This window comes from Bradysia coprophila, chromosome II (assembly GCF_014529535.1).
Source record: "Bradysia coprophila strain Holo2 chromosome II, BU_Bcop_v1, whole genome shotgun sequence".
Lineage (NCBI taxonomy): Eukaryota > Metazoa > Arthropoda > Insecta > Diptera > Sciaridae > Bradysia > Bradysia coprophila.
The window spans coordinates 1,504,322-1,528,079 of NC_050735.1; the positions used below are offsets into that span (position 1 = coordinate 1,504,322).

Genomic DNA, 23,758 nt, shown 5'->3' on the forward strand with positions numbered 1-23,758 from the left:
AATCGAGGCTAGGCTGCGCTAATGACGATTTGGCTAATTTTATCATATTTGCATCCAAACTTTGATTTGGGTCGTAGAGGCAAAGTTGAAAGGCTAAACTAAAAAAAATCAGATACATTCCGTTTGTCAGCGCTAATTGGGATTTAATTGGGATGCTCATGGTTTCCTAAAGCATTTTTTAGAATCAAGTTCTCGGACAAAAATGTTAGTCGACTCGAAAACTACTTTGCCTTTACGAGAGGTATGCATCACATTTCAGTGAAATAATGATTAAAATTTTATTTAAATTATCTTGCACCCACAAAAAAGCAACCATATAAAGCGTTAGGTAAGTACAGACACCCAGTTGTATTATCGAATCCGTTACTCCTTCCGAAATTTTCAACTCGCTTCGATTCTGTCAATCACGTGTCACGTCGTAACAGACTGTCAATAAATGGCAAACTATACCTGTTTTTTTTTTACATGAAAATTGATTCAATTGCACCGACTTAACATACAGAAGCGTCGTATAAGAATCCAATAAGATTGATCTGTCATTTGTTGGAACGGTTGCAACTTAAAAGTCTTCCAACATTACACGTCTAAGAACGTAAGTATGAGTAAGGTGTACATCACAAAATCTTCTTCCGGATATGTATCTCGCACGGTCACACATCGTATAGAAGATCGAAATTGTTGTCTATGTTTAAATTGGACCCAATAAGATATTTAAAAAAATTAAATTTTATTGAAAGCGCCAAAGAAGTTGAAAATACTTAAGTTGGGCCTGTCTGGTGAGACCGACCTTTTAATAGAAAGACTACGATTTTTACTTAAACTAAATCATGGTCGACTCTCCCCCCATTTTGTACGGACAAGCCACTTTTACTTCTTATACGCCTTATAGATCTGCTCCATCATCGTACACGTACTGTAAAAACGAATTTTAACACGCCGAAAACAAGCGAGACCATCCCGAGAATCCACAGAGCCATAGCCTCAATGCTTTCATGAACATTTCGTAAACAATGATTTTTTGGTTATGGTTCTGAGTGTGACATTTTGACAGCTGAAATAACCTTGGAACAGACCTATACTCTAATAAAGGCCTTATTCCTGAATTGCTTTACTTTTTAGTCACCAATCTCTTCATTCTGACAACCAATTTCTATTTTATACAATGTATGGCTAGGCTGCGCTCACCAGGGTCTTCCTAGTGCTCAAACATTAAAGACGTAGAACAAAATTCGTCTCGTTTCCGGTGGTAGTATGATTACGGTCATAGTTTTCAAACCGCAACCTTATGATATAATATGCACAGATGCTCTCACTCTACGATATTTTGAAAGGCTCATATCCTACTTCCCTCGTCACTGTCATTAACAGGTCATAATAGCTAATTTTACCTAACGAACTTTTAATTTTTTTGACACATTACCATTCTCGAACTCTCTGTGAATGGCAAATAACTAAGAGGCAAAGACCACGCCTGGACTAATGATGCTGTCAAAGCTATAAACATTTCATTTTTCATAAATAATGGGAAAAACTTGAAAGTAACTATGGTTATAATGCATTGGCAAATATCTAACCGGTAAATTAATCATTCAATCCAAATGGAATGCCATAATTCATTAAGTTTCAGTAATAATTTGGAAAAAAATGGTGTTGCTAACCGAATTTTATATGAGAAGTGTTCCCTATCATGCACAAGTGTGAGTCTCGTTAAATATACAAAATATATTGAGTATATTATTGTATACAGAGTGTATGTAGAAAATGTTATATTGTGGCGCCGGCTCGAATTCAGCGGGGTTATTCAACTTTTTGTTTGATTGGATTGGTTTTTTTTTACTTTGGTGTGCGTCAGATCGTTGTGATGGTTGTTTGTGTATGTGTAAGGCTATTTTGAGCGAGGGATATTATTTTACCGTTTGCTTCAAGAGCGCGATATTTAAACACGAAATGTTAAAGTTCAATTTTGAATACAGTATTTTTTCCGAGAGGGAAGGAAACAACAAAGGAAAATACTGTCCTACCATTCGCATGTCATTCGCTCATATTCTCCCTACATTCGTTCATATTTTCCGTTGATTCGACCATATTTTCTCTTCATTCGCTCATAATTCCCTTCATTCTTTCTAATGGAAAATGCAGCCTGTGCCACCATTCGCTTTTGTTGCTCCCCCTCGATTTTTTCTAAAATGGTTTCAATTCAAAGCTGGCTCTGCCCACAAACGTATCTTTTCAGAGTACTAACAGCTACGGACTCGTGGTCGTATACATACAGTTACTGCTGTAATGACCCGATTTTCCCTAGATATCGATATTTATTCAATCTTCAAACCATCAAAGACCATATGTACAGCAAATTTGGAAAATCTTGAATATAGCTCCACATGACTTCAAATAATCTTTAAAAAATTGGCGTTCAACGAGCAATCGCTTTCGCCCCTTCGGCTTACATTTTTCTGTCACTTTCGGCCCCTGGGCTTACATTTTTCAACTTTCGTCCCCAGTAGGCAGCATATAAAACTTAATACGTAACTGTTTCGGCCTCCTCAATCGATACGTAAATAACTATTGTATTCCAACCATCCGTCTTCATTATTTTTTTTTTAAATTGTGGGAGAAAGTTCTGGTCGTCATTATGGAAGACATTCTAGAAGAAATAAATTCGGGGTACCCTAAAACTTCCAAACACTTTGAAGTTCCCACATAAGAACACCTTTGTATAAGTGTGTATAGGTGTATGGTAGAACAAATTTGTGGGACAGGTACAAAAATTAACTTTTGATGTGTTCTTAAAGAAGCCATAGAGATCCGTTTTTATCCATACAAGGGGCTATACAATTGCCTAGATCGAAACAAATGGGTAAAACTAGCAATTATTAGCTCCATGTTATCTTTTCTTTTATTTTACTCGTTCGAAGTTCGAACGAACAAAAGAATATACAAAGCAGGCCTCGTATTACAGCATGAACTCGTAGTTGGTGCTTTGACCCTATTACGCCGTCAGACGTATTTTAATAGTGAATGAAACATAGCTTTTCACCAAAAGTCCCCTGTATATAGTAAAAGATGCACTACGCCGGTCTATCCAAATAACATCTGATGTTGCTTCTCCTTCATTTGCATTCACTAATAAAACCGATTGAGAGGGACGACAAAAACACAAAAGTACGCCACTCAACCGCATCCAAAAGACCGCATCCGAGTGTAAAATATCCCGTCAAATTTCTCAGAAAAAAAAAATTATTATAGACACCAACACATCGACACACAAGTGATACCTTCGCCATGTTTTCGGTCCGAGAGTATAGTTTCCAATAATTCATATCACGAAATTCAATGATTTTTGTCGTCTAAATCTGTCTAGTGTGTACACATTATTATAAAATAATTCGGTGTGACTGACTAGTTGGACGTAATGTACAAAGAATTAGTGAATGCACAGTGTATCGGCGTGTAAAAAAAGAAAATATTTTTTTTCTTCCCCGAAGCGAGCGGTTTCACAATAATCACAATTCCCGAGAAAAAAAAAGTCCAAAGGTGAACGATCTTATTATATTCGGCTGTTCCGTTTGGATTAATTATATTTTTATTATTTTCGAATAAAGTACGTAAATCGGCAAAGACACCAGTTTTAATAAACAAACTCTGTGACCAGTTTATTCATTAATTCGATATTGTGTTTCACTTATGTTTTTGTGTATATCCAAAAGGCATTGTGATGATTAATCATTTTAAGTGAGAAGTTAACATTGGCGTTGTTCGTTGGAATCTAACATAAGCAAAAGATTGCGTATTTAATAATTTTGAAAGTTTATTTTTCGTTTTAACAACAAAAAGAAATACCGAAAAAGACCGCGTTCCGATTGACGAAAGAGAAACATGTTCAAGTAAATTCGTGTTGTGATCACTTTGTTCTGAATTCGTGTTAAAATATTAATATACCGAACAAAAAAGATAAATATTTCCGTGGAAAATTTTAACAGAAACATCGTCATTCATTAATCTATGGACTTAATTTGGATACACGAATGCATTTCTGACCGTAAGTTTTAGTTTCATTCTGTTTTATATTACTTAGTCTCTTAAATAGACTGTGAAACTTAACTCTGTCAAGGGTAGAGAACAGATGATTTACTTCGCCAAAAATTTTATGATTCATGCCCTCTCGACAACAAAAAATTATTATTTTTTGTAGGTAGCTTATTCGTCATCACATAAAATTGATTTCAATGATCTCAAATCAACTCCATTCTATAGACAAATGTCTATACAGCAAACCGCAATATTGAAATTTATTCTTTACAAAATTTTTGATGACCATTTTCCTTTGACATTTTCTTATAGACAGTGAAAGCGAGAAGAAAACCAATTTTTCCGAAAAACAGTCACTTCTTGCACATCACATAATCTTTCGATTTAATTATACGGTTATCTAATCCTTGAGTGGGTGACGCCGCCGTCGTCGTCTTCGTCACCATTACTATGTAGAAAAAAAAACCAAGCTTCAATGAATTTTTAGTTTGATACGTGTAAATCGTTCCAAATATAATCGGCTCCTACGTTACGTATACATACCACAGGGAATATTTTTGGGAAATGTTTTCCTAAATTTTCACACATTTTCCCGAAATTTCCTACATTTTTCCAAAAACATTTTTTGGAAAAATGTAGAGAAATATGGGGAAAATCTGTGATAATGTGGGAAAATTCACGAAAGTATGGGAAAATTGTTTTCTCAAAAATAGTCCCTGATATACTGTCTTCATATTAGCAAATGTTGTGACTTAAATTTGTCTAAACGAATTTTTCGGTTTTATTCATGATATGACCTTTAATTTATGTCAAATTGACGCTAACTGACGGTGTAGGTACATAATCTAGCAATGTGATGCGAAATTTCCAGTGTAATTCACAACCAAAATAGACTGTTTGGACTGGCAAGGAAATTAATTTAGCGAAATTCGCACTTTTTGTGAATGGAAAACTAATGGAACTGCGTTCCATACAAACGATTCAGAAAACTTGATTTCATTTTGCCAATATACATCCTAAAGCATCGATTGCATCAATGTAGCGCATCGTTCAGTTTTCACTGTGTTCTACGAAGTGTTGGTGCATTTTAGCCCTAATGGAACAACTTAGAATTATGCTCATTTTACTCAGTTTATTAGGTGCCTCTAAGCCCGAAATGAAAGAAACCCTCCCCAACCCTCAATTTTTACTGTTTGCTAAATGAAATTTCGTTACGAAATCATCTCAACTATGAATCCTTATAAGTCGTCTCTATATATGCAAAGTGTGTTCATCACACATAATTAACCTTTAATCAGATCAGTAAATTGTGTCCAAGAAATGTTCTTAACGAAGGTTGAAATACGTTTAAAGCACTTAATAAATAGGTCAAGATGTAAGGACAGAGGGTTTTACTTTCAAATACTCAAATTTTTTCAGTCAATGAGAATCCTGTACCAAATGCTTCGACCGACTCGTAATTAATTTTCTTAATAGAATTCCCTTCTGAAATTAAGTAATTGGGATAGAAGACTCTATCTAGACAAAGACGTTTTTTCGGCCTTAGTAGTTAGTACAGAACTGACATTCATCAGTTGATTCCGCTGACTCTCTTGACAAAACAGATGCAAGAATTCGCTATTGAATGGAAGGATATTTTGCTGATTTTTTGAGAAAATTGGCCATTACAACGGAAAGGTCTAACTTAGGGAAATCGTTAATAGATCCGAAAAAAGCCCAACAAACAGGAAATCACTATGGAGAAACTATTCAGTAGTGCCTTTGCAATAGTATGTTATAAGTTCGTGCAGGCTTGGACTGTCTATACAGGACATCAGGGCGCGCCTTTATCAATTTTTGACGAAATTTGTAAGATCTCTTGGTCGGCTTTTATGGTACCCAGCGTGACCCTCATACTCACAAATTTGTTATTTTAGCAAGTGTGTGGTTTGCAAAACAATAAATCACTGCCATAAGCAAGTTAGCTTGTAAACTTTGTGTTATATCAAAGCATTTTGGTTTCATTCCAATTAGGGAAATGCAGTAGCTGCTCACTTACAAACATTTAAGCGAAAATCGCTGTGTGCTAATGAAGACTTTGCAAAAACCTGAATCGCTCTGTTAGGTATTTAGGTGTACGTACACGTAGATATTACAGTTTTACGTTGCACACGACGAGTACTTTAACTGTCAAAAGGTGTATTCGTTTTAGAATTTTTTTTTTTGCTGATGGCAATGTTTATTATATGAGCATTATGTATTTGATGTACTTCAAAATACACTTGTCAACATCAAAGTCATCAAAAATTATGTGCAATGAGTGCAGACTGCAGAGAGGCTTTTTTAATTTTTTTTTTTACCGTTTGTTGTTTATCTTATTTACCTACCAGGTAGACGTCGTCATATTTACATTTACTTTTCTGTAATTTTTGTTATTACGAAATGAATATCATTCCTTGGTTATTAATGTCAGCATTTCCTTTGAACATTTCCACACATTTTGAAGCCATTTCAAATTCTCTCAATTTTCTAAAAAAAAAAAAAAATCACAAAATTTATGTGGAGACGTCATATTAATTGAGAATTCACAAAAATAGTTCCTACAACTGTTGTAGTAAGTACACAAAAGTTAATCATGGAAAGTATGACCCCAGATGCTTGTGTGAAATGATACACAAAAATTTATGGTGCACATATGAGGAGTCAGCATACTTGTTCTAGTTGATGTATTACTTATTGGTAAAGTTAATTAAAAATTTGCATTTTAGTTCAAATGCAGGTAGCGTCACATTTCGTCTTTTTTATACATTTAACGCTTTTCTGTTCATTATTATATAAATGTTCCAGCCACACTACTTCTCTATTTTGACCGAATTCTTAGAATCTCTTCCATTCTGCTAGTTCGGATGGCCGAGGTTTTTCTTTTGTTCAGGTTATTTGTCTGCTAGTTTTTAGCTTTGGGTATTTTACCGGATATTGTTCATTGTCTACGTTTCTTTTGGGTAAGATATGTTCAATGCAGCACGTCTTACTGGCAAAATCTGTTTGTCAATTTGTTCGCGAAATATGCAACAAATTCAGAACAAATGAAACCATCAAAAGATGCTAAAATGTTATTATTAGTGTCGTACGAAGTACAGGGGCCAACTGGAGATGTGGTGTGCAAATTGCCATTCTAGAGGATTTTTCATCTACAAATATTTACCAAAATATCAAAACAATAACAGTTGTTAAATCATAAATGAGAGATCTCAAACAACCACAACACCAAACAGCTTTTGTAAGAAAATCGTTCTTTCAAGACGATATTTTCTTTTGCGATTTTTTCTTTATTTGGAACGTAAACATAGCAATCTGGAAAATAAAGACAAACGAATGTTCTGAAGTCCGACAAGGTTCACATCGACCTGATTTAGTTTTTATCTGAACCTGGTTTTTAACCTAATCGAACATGAGGTCAGGTTGAAATTGTATGGCTAACCTCGGCATCTGATCTGAAATGATGGTTTTCCATTTCAAGTTCCAGGACAATACAAACACAACCTGTTTGGAGACTTATAACAAAGAGAAATTTGTGGTTTTTGTAGAATTCTGTTTTAATGAATGGTTTTAGCTTAAAAAAAATTAAAAGATAAAAATAGATTTAGGGACCCTAAGATAAGGTTTGCTTTTTCATTCGTTTCGTTCCATTCGTTCTGTTCGTTCCACATAAGATTCTGTCCACATTTCTTCCATATACGTGTGGAACTATGTAAAACCAATTTACATGCTACATGTGTCGAAAACCGTACTTTTCATGTTACAAGTATTACTTTCAACGCCCTCAGCATATTCTCCTAACACATTCTGAACAGCGTTATTTTAGCAAATGAAAGATTTTCGAATTCGCTAAAAAAAACCTTTCAGCATAAGTTAGGAACGTTTTTTTCCTAAACGACGTCAAAAATACGCGACGAAGTCAACACTAGTTAGGAAAAATCAACAAGAAAACGAGACTTTCCATTTTATCCCTAGTTATGTAACGGATTTAACATGCTGAGGGCGTTGAAAGTAGTAACTACGGTTTTCAACGCATTTAGCATGTAAGTTACTGTTGAAACACATAAAAATTTAGATTGTGATGATAGTATGTATGAATGTTTGCAAACGGGGATTTGCAGCGATTTGTTGCGTTCTCTACCGGTTGTTTCGTACTTGTAGAGAAACCTGTGACAAAAGTCTTTGTGTTGATAAAAAAAATCGGTTTGCAAAACTTTTTACCATAACACAAAAATGAATACCGTGCAATATAAATCTCGATACGAAATTCATATTCTGAGAAATAGTGCAAATAAAGAAACGGTTTACTTTCGACAACCTAATAAAATTGGAATCAATTTATATATCAAAAGTATACCTTTTCTTATAAATCATACATATAAATACGTACGTACACAATTTATGTATGAATATACATCATACAAACACCGTCGTAAAGTTTTCTAGTTCACTGTTCGTTTAGTGATAACATTTTCCTTGGTATTGTCATAAAATGTGGGAACGCCGAACATTCTTGAAATCATTGAAGTTATTATGTTTTCAAAAATTGAAAAAAAAAACGATCTGGTCTATGCAATAAGCGCCGTTCTATTCAATTTCCTTTTATTAAGACGAAATGCTCACAACGTTCACGATTTATAAACAACGCATACTTCAAAGCTAAGTGATAACACGCAAAATAATCGCACTTGATTCAATCAAATCAGAAAAAGAAATTTCCTGCATTACAAAGGCATCGCTTGAACGACATATTGCGCAATTGAAGCACAACTAAAATTTGTGATGCTGTAACATTTGAATAAATGACAATTCTTATTTCATTTACACCTTATATCATATCCAATGATATGTGTGGACTATTAGTATTACAGTCAGGAGTGTGAGAGCGCCACCATTTGCACAACAAAGAAACTTACGATAACTTTGTTGATTTGATAAGGGAATCACTTTCATAAAATTTGTCTTAAGAGTGATATCGCCAAATCTTCAGATCTTCAGGCTTTGGGAACGAGCGTTCTCCGATTTTAATGAGTGATAGCTCGTTGGATTCGTCTTTCAATTCTAGGAAACTCGTATCTTTAACTTTTTCTTTAAAAAATGTTTTTTCTGTGAAAAACGTTCAAAAGTGAAGACATGTCAGAGTGTACCGAAAACAGTTTTTTGACAATAACTCAAGAAAAAATTATTTTAAATGTTGTAATGTTGTACGAATGTCGGCCTTGGAAAGACCTACAGGTAGAGTATACGCACCGCCTGGTGCTAGTAGATCCACGAGAGCTATGACTAAAAATATAGTGAATATTCGGAGAGTCCGGCTTCTTTGCAGCTTCGATGTTCCACGGAAATGAGTATAAGGTGTTGTAGCTGGCCTCACCCATTATTGTTCCACATATAAATGAACCCAGTACTTTTGTGCTGCAAACCTACAGAAGTCTTGGAAAAAAAGTTGGTGCCAAAATGTAGATTTTTTCCTTCTTTCTGAGGGCCCAACTGCTGGAACAGCATCTGGAACGGTACTACGGCAGTCATTTTTCATCGTCTACTTTTCTTTTACCTTATCAATAGAAAAACGCTTCGCTATGTCGCGAATATATGTCGTTTTAAAACAGATCCACTATTAGTAATATCAAGAGAAAAATTATTAGATTTTTCTCGGAGGATTTTAGTCAAATAAAATGTTAGCGTATAGCACATGACCTCAGGAGTCCGGAACCGTAATTAGTTTTTCAGTTGGACCAATATTTCCTACGCGACAGGAGTTTGGAAAAACGATATGATCAAGTGGAAGCAAAAGGTTTTCGACGGTACTAAATCCACGACTCAATCACTCAACCGATCAGTCAGATGTCATTATTGTGGACAACAACATGATGAAACGAATTATTTGTGTTGCGGTTGAGTTTTGAACCCACAACTAACAATTTAATAATTCAATATGAAGTCTCGACTTACACCCAAATATGTGGGATTAATATTAGTTCTTAAAACAAACCTGTGGCATCGAGTGACAATCTAGTGTCTAAAAAAAGCTTTATCGCACTAGGGGCATAAAAAAACTTTGTGCAACTCAGCATCATAATGTGCATTTCCAAACTTTAGATGCCTATGTTGCATAAATCCTTGTATGAATCTCGGTACAATGTGTTTTATTAGGCTCACGATGTGTATTATGACGCACGGTTTGCGGAATAGTCTCATGACTACACGATTCCGCAGGCCATGTGTAATAATTACACGTCTCGAGCCTAATAAAGTACTTTGCTCTCGATGTCATAAAACCATTAGCATAGGCGAGGTAAATCCACCTATTGAATTAAATCGATACCAAATCCACGGCTCACATGTATCATTAGAAGATCATGTGTATAAACAACAAAGAAGGAAGATTATGAAAACTGGCAATTATTTATTTATCATCTTGCGCCGCATCGAATCGAATCAAATTCTCGAAAAAAAATTATTTTCCACTAACTTATTCAATCTGTAGATAATTACGGTGAATGATGTTATCTGATAAAATATAGATAATCTTTCGTCTATCCTTGTAATACCCAATTCAACGCGAACGGTTGTGGCCTGATTTTTCCATATTCCTGTCGATATAGTCTAGCAGTGAGGGAATTTCAATTAAAATTTTGTTTTGTTCGAATTTTCGAAAATTATTTTTTTAATACCACTGAAAATGTCATGGAAATTTTAATTTCTCTTCGAGATGTGAATGCCCCCGTTGGCCAATCATACACATCAACCAATTTTATTTATTTTTTCCCTTCATGACTAATTAAATGGACGTGATAATTATTAATTAGGTACATGCCATAAAAATTAAAAAGTAATTAAATACACCGAAGTATAATTAACAATTCAAATTTTATGGGTCTTGGCAAAGAGATGGTGTTTTCTGTTCGGTAAATAACAACATTACACTACCATGTATAGTAAGTTACGTACAGTTTCGCAACATTTGCTTGTAACACAGGATGTTTTATAATTCTGTTAATATATTTCTGCTTTATGCTTTTGTCAGGACGGGCGAAAGATGAATAACACAAAAAAAACGTAAGCGTAGATGTTTTAATACAATTTCCAATAAATTTCATTATAACGTCGTACCGTGTTGCACAAAGTCGATTTTTGTAACACTAGGCCAGGTACTTTTAGTTAACATGGTACGACATTATTTATCAAATCATGGTTCTTTTTTTACTGTACTATAATAAAGCGAGAATCCAAGCTTATTTATTGAAAATTTTGTCGGTCTTGAAAAGCTGGAAATTCGAAACCTTAACATTTCAGGCTTTAAGAGTGGTATCGCCAAGACGTCAGGCGATTGGGGAACAAGCGGTCTCCGATTTTAATATGTGATAACTCGTTGGATTCGTCTTTCGATTCTAGGAAACACGTATTTTTTTCACGTTTTCGAAAAAAAATAATTATTTTCTGTGAAAAGCGTTCAAAAGTAATGACATGTCAGAGGGTACCGAAAACACTTTTTCGGCAATACCTCCACGCAATAGTTTTTCTATTGATAAGGTAAAAGAATAGAAGACGATAAAAAAGGACTGCCATAGTACCGTTCCAGACGCTGTTCCAGCAGGTGGGGCCCCCCAGAAAGAAGGAAAAAATCTATATTTTGTCATCAACTTTTTTTCCAAGACAGCACAAAAGTACTTGGTTCGATTATATGTGGAGCCATAGCGGGTGAGGCCAGCTACAACACTCCATACTCAGTTCAGTGGAACATCGAAGCTGCAGGAAAGGCGGACTCTCCGAACATTCACAATATTTTTAGTCATAACTCTCGTGGATGTACTCGCACCAGCCAGTGCGTATACTCTACCTGTAGGTCTTTCCAAGACCGACATTACAACAATTTAAAATTATTTTTTCTTAAATTATTGGCGAAAAACTGTTTTCGGTACCCTATGACATGTCTTTACTTTTGAACGCTTTTCACAGAAAACAATTTTTATTTAAGAAATAGTGAAAGATATGTGTTTCCTAGAATTGAAAGACGAGTCCGCCGAGCTATCACTCAATGAAATCGGAGACCGCTTGTTCCCAAAATTTAAAAAAAATGACCTGAAGTTTTGGCGATATCTCTCTTAAACAATTTTTTTTTTGACCGCAGCGTTGCGTAAATGTGTACATTGCTTTACTACAGAACTCGCTAGCTGGTCTAGTAAAAGATCCACAGTCAATGTGCAGTTTGCCTCTGAATTGTTTACAACATTTTGTAAGTGCTGTCATCAAATTTCAATATTCATATCACTGCTCCAAGCATTAGCACTCGTATTTCAGACATCGAAAAGCCTCCAAATTTTGTTAAATGCGTGCGTATACGTTGAAAGCATAATTACACTCCAAATATTTTCTATGTTGATGCTAGGAGCAGTCCTATGGTTTGTCACTTACCACATGCTTGTCACAACGAAAATTTCCCCGTCATAATAGTCTATTATAATGTTGAAGATTCGCTGATTGTTGCACATACGTACCCTATGGTCGCAATTACTTGATACACTTTACATACAAATGATGTGCGGTTGTCATTCACAAGTTCGTTAATACGTATTTCAATTTCAATTCTCATTATTATCGGTTGTAGTAAACCTTATCTATTTCCATAATAGGTCAACCATAAATATTTTGAATAAAATGGCAAACCGAAATTCAATCCGTTCATCATTTTCGTATATTTTTGCAATCAACTTGAATGTTAGTTCTTCTGTGTAAAATTCTCAATCCTCTGAAGAGATTAACAGGTGTACTGAAAGTTGTGCCTGATACAAAAAATAGAAATTCTCCAACATTTACTTACATTGTCATGATTATCATGCAGATTGATGCCAGTTATTCATTTGAAATTATTTGTGTTTGTGTAATCTTATCGGTCTAGAAAATTATGTCGATGTTAATAATGTCTGCTTTAAGACATTCATTGCGCTAATGCGATAAAAGAAACTAAATTAGGTAACCGTTTCGTGAAACAAAAATAATTCGAGCCGTAAGCGCGCCAGAAATTGTATTTTTAGCTGGAAATCCACAAAGTGCGTTACGGTTTACCGTGCCGAACTAAGATGGATGGATTAGATGGATGTAATGTTTTCGGGTATGATTACCTGGGACCATTTTTGATAAAACCATAATGAGAGAAAAGTGGGAGAAACCATAATGAGAGAAAATTTGAGAAAATTTGGAAAATTGAGCATTTTAGTAATGCATTGCTGTTCATACCACCACTTCTATTATTTCTTATTGTGCCGTTGATACCGTTGATACTAAACAATGTCAAAACACCCATTGATAAAATGTATATTATAGTAATTGCCACACTAAAAGTGATATAAATAAACGCAAAACCAAATTCCCCTGATATGAAAATGTGTGTCAAATAATATTTGTGCACCGCACAACTGAAATACGACATATTTTGCCATGATTTTTTGTCCTGACCTGAAATGTCAGGTTTTCCCAAACGATATGTCGTGCGGGAAAAATTTTCATTTCTTTACGATTTATCGTGCGAGGACGGTTTTGAAATTTAATATGGTGAATGTGAAGTGTTATGTTTCCAAGTAAATTGATGGGTTCTGTCTATTTCAGTTGTCCAGTACACAAGACGTTGTTCGTAGTACGAACTTCGTGCCTCAACAGTAAATGGATTTTTTCAGCACACGTCCTAATTTTCCTTACTCGCTTCGCTCGTAAGTAAAACTTAATACTGGTGCTGAAAAAATCGTCATTTCCTGTCTTGACTAAAAGTCTTTTTATAGCGTGTGAGAGGTTTCCAGACAGAGCCGAAGGCGAGGTCTCGAATCGAATACGCTAAAAAATTAGTCGGTGGTACGAATAATATTTTTCATGTTGGAGAAAAAGTGGGGCCTATGTACGAAAAATACTATTTGGTTTACACACAAAATTAGCTCGAATATTGGAAAATCGCAGTTTATGCAGATTAACCTTTTACAGAAACGAACGAAAAAGAACTGAGATATTCAAGAATGTCTATGTCGTTGTTCATATCTCGTGTCTTTATAATTTGTTATTGAAAAAGTTGACATAGTACGCTCATATTGCGTCTTCCCATTATTTCTGTTCTCGTATATAGCCATTTTCATTCAACGCATATCGATATTATAAGACATTTTGCGCGCTTTACAACAGAGAGACAAAAAATGTGAAATGCTCTGACATTCACAGTATTTTAATTAAATAAAAATGAATGGATGCATGCTGTCCGTTTGCTGTGTTGGCCTCTTTTACGTTTCTGATCAATGGAAACGGAAGAAATAATTTTTTTCCTTTAGATTTTTATCCTCATAACTCCGCATTTACTTTATAGACATCAGTTGGTTCACCATATTTAAAAAAAATAATTTTCCTACTTCAAAGATGAACGTTCTGCCATTGATAAGCGGCTTAAGAGATTTTGTAAGATATAGCTGAAAGGAAAGTAATCAGAAAACTATTCAGTAACAACAATCAGCACTGTGAAGCACCATGTCTGTGGAACCAACATTTTCATTTCTATTTAAAATTTGCTCATTTTGTATTGAATTCAATCCATTGCTTTTAATTAACTTTACTATAAGCTTGAACTATACTTGCACAGGCATTATATAAACTCTGCACATCAATGCATAAACATGGTGGGAAAACAAGGGGAGAACATAACGATCATAAGTAAATACTAGCCCCGCTGAAGTAGTAATTTTATGGAAAATAGGGAAAATACAATAAGATGGTTGTACACATCACATTCAATCTTTGACTTGCATCACGGGTAGGCAGAAGCTAAAAAGCATTGAAAGGTCTACCTACACAGGTAGTAAATTATACAAAGATGTACTGATACATAACATCCACCGGGAAATAATTCTGTGTAGCATATGATCAAAAATACTGCAGAATCATATCCATTATTGATTTAATCATTTCGAAGGAATTACTAATTTTGTTTTCTATTTTATTGCAGATATTCTCGTTGAGAAGCGTTCGACAACGGATAATTCGTCGATGAATTAATTGTTTATGGTGTCCGTAATCAGTAAAAATTTGTTTATTTATTGTGTGTTAACGCGCCAAAAGGAAATGATGAATTCAAAATGTTATTTAAGTATCAAATTTTCAAGGAACGGGAACTAAGTGCTTTCAAATCGAACGGTTGAAAAAAAGAAAAAAAATCGAATTATAGAAAAAAGATTGTGGACAAACGTTTACTAAATCCACAAGTCGGGTAGAGAGTGGAGAGTGAGAGACAAGAACTTTTTTTACACTTTGATTTGACCCCAAAACAGTAAAAGTGACATCAAATCATTAGAGTGCTAGTTTTAGCTTCGGATTGGATAAGTTAGCATGCTAATGGATAAAACAAAACAGAAACGTAAGTGAATTTTTTTCTTATATCAAACTTATTTAACCAATACATCTTAACTTAACAAAAGAATTTACTTTTAACAATTATAATTGTCCTAGTAGACAATACCGAGCCACAGTCTCATTTTTCCAATGTTTTCCCTCCCTCATTCATCTATTTGTATTCATGTACAAGACAGAATCACTATAGAATATTTCCGTGAATGAAAATATTGTAAAAATGAGACTGTGGTTCGGAAACCACAGCGAGAACATGAATCAATTGAAGCAAGTGGCTTTTCAAAACGTTGCATAGAACTTCCATACAATTCCTTTTTAAATTCTCCATCCAATCTAAGACCATTCAGGAATCGAAACAAAGGGATCTGTGTTTCATGGTCTGGAAACAGAACATACCAACCTGAAAAATGTATAATCTAGGACCATTGTCTCTGATGCAAACGAAGAGACTGGTCTATAATTCGTCTTTATCATAGATAGGAACGATCAACTGATGGAAGTTGTAGCCTATTGAATCATGTATTCAGCATTGAGGGATTCTTTTGAAAAACAGCCTACCGAAATCGGACGCATTTTCTATTGGAATTTTTTATATGTACCTAGAAAGGACCCTAGAAGCCAAAACCACTTTAAAAAAATTCTTCGAAACTGAAACTTGCACTTTTCTTACCAAAATTTCTCCAGTTACACGAGCCTTACAGGGTAGTGTGGGGTGTCATGTGAAAGGTAATCACAAGTACTATTGAGCCGAATAGGGACTTATTGGGCTTAAAATTCATCGACACTGAAACTTGTTCACTTGAAGTTTTCAACCGAAGACTTACACTGTTCTTACAGAAATTTCTCGATATACACAAAACGTACATGGTCGTGTGGGGTATCATTTGAAAGGTTTTTTTATGTGATTTTGGGCTAAATAGGGTCTTAAGTGGTTTAGATGCATATGCGATGAAATACGGACATTTAAACAGTTGAACTTCCATTTCATCGTAGATGTATCCAAACCACATGGAACCCTATTTGGCCCAAAAGCACATAAAATTACCTTTCAAATAATACCCCACACGACCATGTACCTTTTGTGTAACTCGAGAAATTTATGTAAGAACAGTGTAAGTCTTCGATTAAAAACTTAACTGGAAATATTTCAGTGTGGATGAATTTTAAAACCAGTAGGTCCCTATTTGGCTCAATAGTACATGTGATTACCTTTGTAATGACATCCCACACGACCCTGTACAGCTCGCGTAACTGGAGAAATTTTGGAAGAATCTCTCATTCTGATTGAATAGACTCGTGCGTTAGTGTTTGTTAACAAAATTATTTCCCTAATTCCCGCTGGTCTTGTGAAGATTTCAATTTTCTCAACTGTCATCAAGCACCAACTACGAGGCTCACACCAATTAAAAAAAAAACTTAAATTTTCGTATAATTTTCCCAAAAACTGGAAGTTTGGAGAAAAAAAATGCCAAATTCGTGAAAACATCAAAAACGTTTTTTTCTAAAAAAAAAGTCCCTAGTAGGAGAGGCGTAGATGTATCAACCGAAGCATTACTTCTCTGTCAGATGCTCCAGACCTTTTATGATATGAAACCTACCAATTCTGAATTTAAAATTAAAACTGTAAACAGCACGCGTAAAAATATCAAACTTTTCGCCTTGCTATTTAGAATTATTTCGTTGACGAATATAAAATTTAAAGAATATAAGGGAATACTTCGACAAAATAGCTTTAGCACCCGAGTCCAGAGAGTAAGTATACAGAATCAATATTGATTGCATTAAATGCATCAAACATTAATCCTAGAAAAATGTCAACTGATTCCATACTTTCATTCGTCTTCGTATATAAGCTGCAGGAATACAATCAAATTTACATTTTGCAGTGCCACAGAAATATTTTTATTTTCTTGGCTATGGCTCGTTCAAAATGTACATTCCATAAATTATTTTCCACAATTGAAAATCTATTCAATTTTTTTTTATTTATTTTAAATAGCATCCCGACTCTAATGCGACGATAAAACTCCATCATTCTGCTTTCTTTCGTTCGCTTTTTTTTGCTACTCTCTATCTTCAAATGCAAGCTTGCTTATGTAGGAGCATTGTGTGTGTGATGATATAACATGAAAATAAACTTACTTTAACATAAATTTCATAGATAAACCTACTTCATTACAAGAAATTGCAATAAAGACATTTTATCAATGAAGTATCTGCATAAATATATCTTTCAAAAAGATTGTTTAATGGTTGTCCATTAACAGTGTGCTTTATTTATGAACTTTATATTGTGTGTATAAAATGCATCCCTTCTTGCTTCGAATTCTTGGAAAAGCAATAACATTTTTGGATTCATTTTTACATTATAAATTCCATGCGGTTTCAATAACTGGCATGTAACATAATATATGGCATAATCACCATATAAGTAGTACATGTACTGTATAACAATAAAAGAATTTACAACAATATATATACTATTCCGATAACCGATTCTCCATATTATGTACAATGTACACACAAACATATATATGTCTCTGTGCGGTGAAATTGGTTGTGAAAATGGAAATAATATGAAAAATACTTTCGAATCAGAGAAAAATAAAATTGAAGTTCCATTTCACATTGTAAACAATTTCTGCATACTCTTTTTTACTCCGGCATTCCGTTATTAAGTGTTTTACAAACAGAATAAAAAAAACCATGTGCAACGGCAAAATAGACGAAATCCTTTTTAATGCATGGTAACACAGATCTACCTTTAACTGTGTACATCATGGTACATTTGGCACATGATATAAATATACCTTTTCTAATGTGTGTAATGAAGTTGATCCACGACGACGATGGATGTTTGTTTTCTTTATCATTTTGTAGCTTTTGATTCGGATATTTTTAAATTTGAAAACTTTTTATGTTATCGTTAGAAATGCTCTTATCTTCTTACATATATCGCAGTAATGTTTGACAATTATTACAGTTGATGATTCCAAAGTTACTGCTGAATTATTTCGCTTCTTGTAAAGTCGGCGACCCGGACGGTAAATGATTTTCCATGCCTTGGGGATAAATTTTGGAATTTTTCTCGTAATTTAGGCCATCATGAAAAGTTGTATACGCATCTGTTGTGGACGGTGACTAAACGTTTGTGCCTAAAATATACCGTCCACCACAGATACATAACTAACTATTAGATCGTTTTACACGGGGAAACGTCTCTCACGGGGAAACGCGGAGTCAATGTCAGATGAGTATTTGTCAACACAACAATCCCAAATATTAGTTTTTACTTCCACTCGAAATTCCAATATTTCCATTTAAATCCAAAAATTCCGGCTAATTCCATTAATTCCATTTCTTATCACAAAACATTCCATTGACCTATCCCAAAAATTCCACAGTGTCCACAGCCTCGAGTTTTTGTGTAAATTTTGTTCATGTGAAGGCGAGGTCAATAAACACACGATAACGTGACTTTTTCCATTTTGATTCCGAGTTATGTAATGGACTTTACATGCTAAAAGTATTTAAGGCTACCTTATTTATGCTGATATTTAGATATCCTCAATGTCTACTTCTACCAAAAATGATGATCAGTTGCGATCTTCTCCACTCAATGACAAATGCTTGGCTTTAACGGCCTGGGGAGGGGAACACACTCTAAGCCGTTTTCTGTCTGATCCATGGACACTTTTTATAAGAGAAATGGAGTCGCTTTTCATGTGGAGGCCCAGATTTTTTTGTTAATTTAAAATTCTACCATTCAATGTTAGACAAATGATCTTAAACTTTCCATAGATTGATGAAACAATTGAAAGAATGAGGACATTCGACATTTGCTCTTTATTTTTGTCGGTCTCCTTTCCCGTATAGAGTTAGTAAAATTCATCGATGTTCACACAATGCATAATCGCAATCTAAAAGATGTAATGCGCATCTGCGAAATCTCGCTTTTTGGCAGATGATATTATGATCCGCAAACTACCAAGCGATACCTGGAGTGACATTTCAGCATATTTTATTCAACAATGCAATAGACAAGCTTTATACAATTCCTAAGTGAATATCGATGGCAGGAGTGTGCATATGAGAAAATTTTGATAAAATGCTTCAAACTTTTTGATGAACACATTTCTTTTTGGATGGAGTATACCTAAAGTGCTTGTCAAACTTCGGCCATTTCTATTCTTGAATAAGCATTTATTTTCCATCATTCAAAATATTCTGCAGTGCATGATGCTCGTTGACGGAAATTTAAATGGAGAAATGCTCAAGTAGCAAACATAACACATAACTTAAGAGTCTTAAATTTGCTCATCATAAAATAAGTAAACATTCGTTACATTCGTTACATTTCAATCTCAAATGTTAGAGAAGAACATACGAGAAAGATGATGATTAAATGCTGCTAGGTGTGCTAACAAAACTTAGGTTAAAATTGGAATTAATTTATAATTTTAATTCATTGTCAATAGTTTACACAAATTCAATTCAGTTATGTTGCTCAGACTTTGAAGTACTAGATTATTTACGTAGAACAACGCGCTACATTCACCTAAAATATGATAAGCAAGCCAATATCACAGTTTAATTGGAGCTCCAGTCCAGTTGAAGTAACGATTGGTTACTTCTCTTTTACAAGTCTAAAGCATTATTCGCATGAAATTTCCTCTTACCAAAAAAGTACTCCGTGTGAGAGACAAAATTGAGTTTTTTCAATTTTTCCTTTGTTTATTTGACAGCCTGCTCTCTCACGGCTCTCTCACGGAGTACTTTTTGTTGAGTGGAATGTTAAGGACTGTTACAACCATAGCTTATTTTTAGGAGTTTAATTCTTAAAAATTCCATAAAATCACTAAAAACTCTTAACAATTTCCTAAATTTTTAGAAACATAGAATTAAAATCTTAAAAGGCCTGTCTGGTTAGGACTGTCTGACTCTCACCAACGACGGCTACATTATATGAATACAAAAAATGACGTTATGAACATCACAAAGAAATGCGAGGCACACCTATTTCCATGCACTTGCCTCTCCTGCAAAGCACTAATTGGTTTAGTTACCATACAATCAGTATTATTTCAAATTGAACTGAAATATTAATTCATACAACCTGTCGTTTCCTCTTTATTCCAATAGCGTGTAGACGAATGTGACATAAGTATCGTCAAATGTTAGTTTTTCAACACTAAACTCGTTACACATGAAGGTATAGCCCGCAAGAAAAATATAGTATAATTGATATGGCTGACATATACGTAGAATTATCGCTTTAATTTTAATGAGAACTTTTGACATGCAAAATTCATACTGTTCACACGAAGGGTTCGGTTCTTCGGTATGTATAAACCATTGTAGAGAAAATTTAAGTGAATATGCTTTTGATGCGAAAGCATCGAGTATTGAAAATGTGTTGCATGCATAACCGAGTTGATAAAAATTAACCCGAACAAATTATCAACTTTGTGAATTTTGTGTGAGAGATCTAACAGGTACATACTCTCTGTGGAAGTCCGTTGCATAAATTGATATACATTTTTAATTTTGTCATATTTCTGAAGCGTTGGCACAAAATATATTCCATTAATAAACTTTTGGTTTTGGTGTTCTGATTTCAGATTTCTTGACACTTTTCCTTGTTAACTTGAACTTTCGTCGTACGAACACAATCCGCGAACTTATCTTTTATAAAACGCCAAACATTAAATGTTTACTTCAAATATAAATATTGTTTTTCCTAAAGCTATCGCGTGGCTACTCCTTCCGACAGGAACGTTTTACGAATTTAAAGAAGAATTATTTGTCAGCACCAAACATTTCAGTCAAAGGGATTATCAACTGAAGAAGAAGAATCTGGAAAATATAGCTATTTACATAATCAGTCTGCACATACGGCAGCGTTTATGTAATTTAAAAAAAAACGTGTTCTACAATACGAATTTGAATAAAACTTTTCGAATCGTCGAATAGCCCCAAATAAATAGATATAAATGTTGTCGAACATTTACATATATAATGCACACATAATGTGGACAAATAACAAATTTACGAGAGTAGGAAAATAAATAAAATGAAAATACTGAAACGGAGACGACAAAAAGAAAGAAAAACAGAGAGTGAGAGAGAGAGAGAGAGAGAATGAAAGACCAAGTAGAATTCTGGTGTGCATGTATTTTGAATGACAAAACGACACGTATATTCAAATCTAAATCGAGAGAATAATTTAAAAATATTATCGCGATAAGCTATTTTCGGAATGAAAATAAACCAACGACCCAGAGAAACAACACATACGAAAGAAAGAAGAAAAAAGTTAATATAAAGAGGATGCGATATTTCATACGGAGTGAGAACAACATCGAATTTTATGTTGAAAATGAAGTGAGTTAATGTTTCACATTAAAATAGTACATTTCGTACCTAGGAATAAAAGTCTTTTTTAGCGTGTGAGAAGTTTCCAGACAGAGCCGAAGGCGAATACGCTGAAAAAAAAAACTTTTAGTCCGTGGTACGAATAGGATTTTTATATTGGACGGTGGTCCTAGGTATGAAAAATATTTTTCCTTCAGGCGCACCAAAAAACATTCTCTCACCAGATAGAGTGCCAAAACAACATTTTTTTCTCTCTCACTTTTTTCATCTTTCGTGTCCAGTTGTGTAGTCACGTCACTTTTCGTACCCAGTTATGTCACTTTATTTAGGATTTTTTCACATTTGTTATGAAGAATTAAGTCAACATTTGCGAAACATTGATTAGATTAATTTGATTGACGACGTAAAAAATATGAATGATGTCACAGTGATCAAGGCGATCGCAGTGTATAACACAGTAAACAAAATATTTAATTTAAGTTTGTTGTTAGGGTTTGTTCGGAATGTGACTTTTTGGTCGGCCTGAGTGAAAAATAGTATATGTCACACGGAACAAAAAGGTGCCTAGTAACATATTTACTATTTCATGCACGCATTTTTTTGCATTATTTTCTCCCCTCGATACAGTCCCGGAATTATAAGAAGTTACATTTACAATTCAATTCTCCTTATTCAATCCACATGCATTGCCAACTTCACGACATTTACGTATGTATATGTATTATAACCGTGTAAATCGCATGTGGACTGAATAACGTCGATTGGATTGTATTGTTGAAAATTTAGCTTCTTATAATTCTTCCAATGACATTTTTAGTGAGAAAAGTGCTCACTTTCTCTTCCGTGGGGAGTAATAGAACTTTTCTCATTCAAAATGTCACTGTCGAAAATAGTATGGCGAATCGAGGTTTTCGTTTCGCGTGGAGAAAAACGGCAAAACACAATATGTTCGCATGAAAAACGTTGTGTTCACCTCTGATAGAAAAAGAAAACGCCAACTCGAGCGAACAACACCCATTTTTCCTATTTTCGCCCCTAGGTAAACAAATAACTATTTCTCACCACTGCGAGTTTATTTTATTTCTTATGTTGTTTTAAATCTTATTTTCCCTTGTTGTTCCGTTGGCTCGTTTGTTTGTTGTTTTTTTTTCATCTATTTTGTATTACTCTTTTCACTCTGGTGTGATTTAAGAATGGAAAACTGGTATAAGGCAAAATATTATCATTATCATAGTATTTGGCACGAGTTCTTGTGTAGCAACAGAGGAAAAATATTTCCGAACAACGAGAGACAGAACAACCCAGATCACAATAACACACATGTATCTATAAAAACGGCGAAGCATAAAACGATGTGATTTAAATTGAGTATGCTTTGGTGTTTGGCGTCAGTCGGGTTGATTTAAAAGGGCAATGCAATGGATATTCTAAAGCGGTGAAAGAATGCATTTGGTAGAGAAAAATAAATCAAGAAATTGTTCACATTGTGAATTGAAAACATTCGAGGACACGTTTAGCACGCTATTGATGTGCATACAAACCATGATCAATGGATACACGTTAAAGAAATACCCCTATTTCGTTTCTCTGTACTATATCAAGCTTATCATCGTAAGGTTGCTCTTGGTTGATATTTTCCGTTTTTTTTTTCATTCTTCTTCCTTTATTCAATTTTTTTCTGGCTATCTATGGACCGGACGAAGATACGAAATACATTTTATTAGAGGGTCAAGTGGTATTTCATTTAACGATTATCTTATGAAGTCTGGAAACGGACGAGAAAAAAAACTGTATTCAATCATGGTGGGTTATTACGTTTAGCGAAATTGGTATTCTGCTTTTACTTTAAGACTTTTCTCTCACATAAACGTACAGTTGACGAAAACTGCGACGAACTTTTGTTTATTGGTTCAAGTGGTTTGATTTTACTGACTCTTGTGCACGAACATTTTTCCAT

At 34.4% G+C, this 23,758-nt stretch overlaps 1 protein-coding gene across 2 annotated transcripts in view; it reads left to right on the plus strand.

Annotated features, from left to right (window-relative positions):
* The first annotated feature begins 3,246 nt into the window (after positions 1–3,246).
* The window catches only part of LOC119068101 (serine/threonine-protein kinase minibrain), a 60,090-nt gene continuing 39,578 nt past the window's right edge, over positions 3,247–23,758 (plus strand). For both annotated transcript variants that reach the window (XM_037171728.1, XM_037171806.1), the window contains exons 1-2: positions 3,247–4,039; positions 15,026–15,433. In XM_037171728.1, the coding sequence (XP_037027623.1) occupies positions 15,406–15,433 (28 nt within the window). In that variant the 5' untranslated portion in view covers positions 3,247–4,039; positions 15,026–15,405. The remainder of the gene's footprint in view (positions 4,040–15,025; positions 15,434–23,758) is intronic.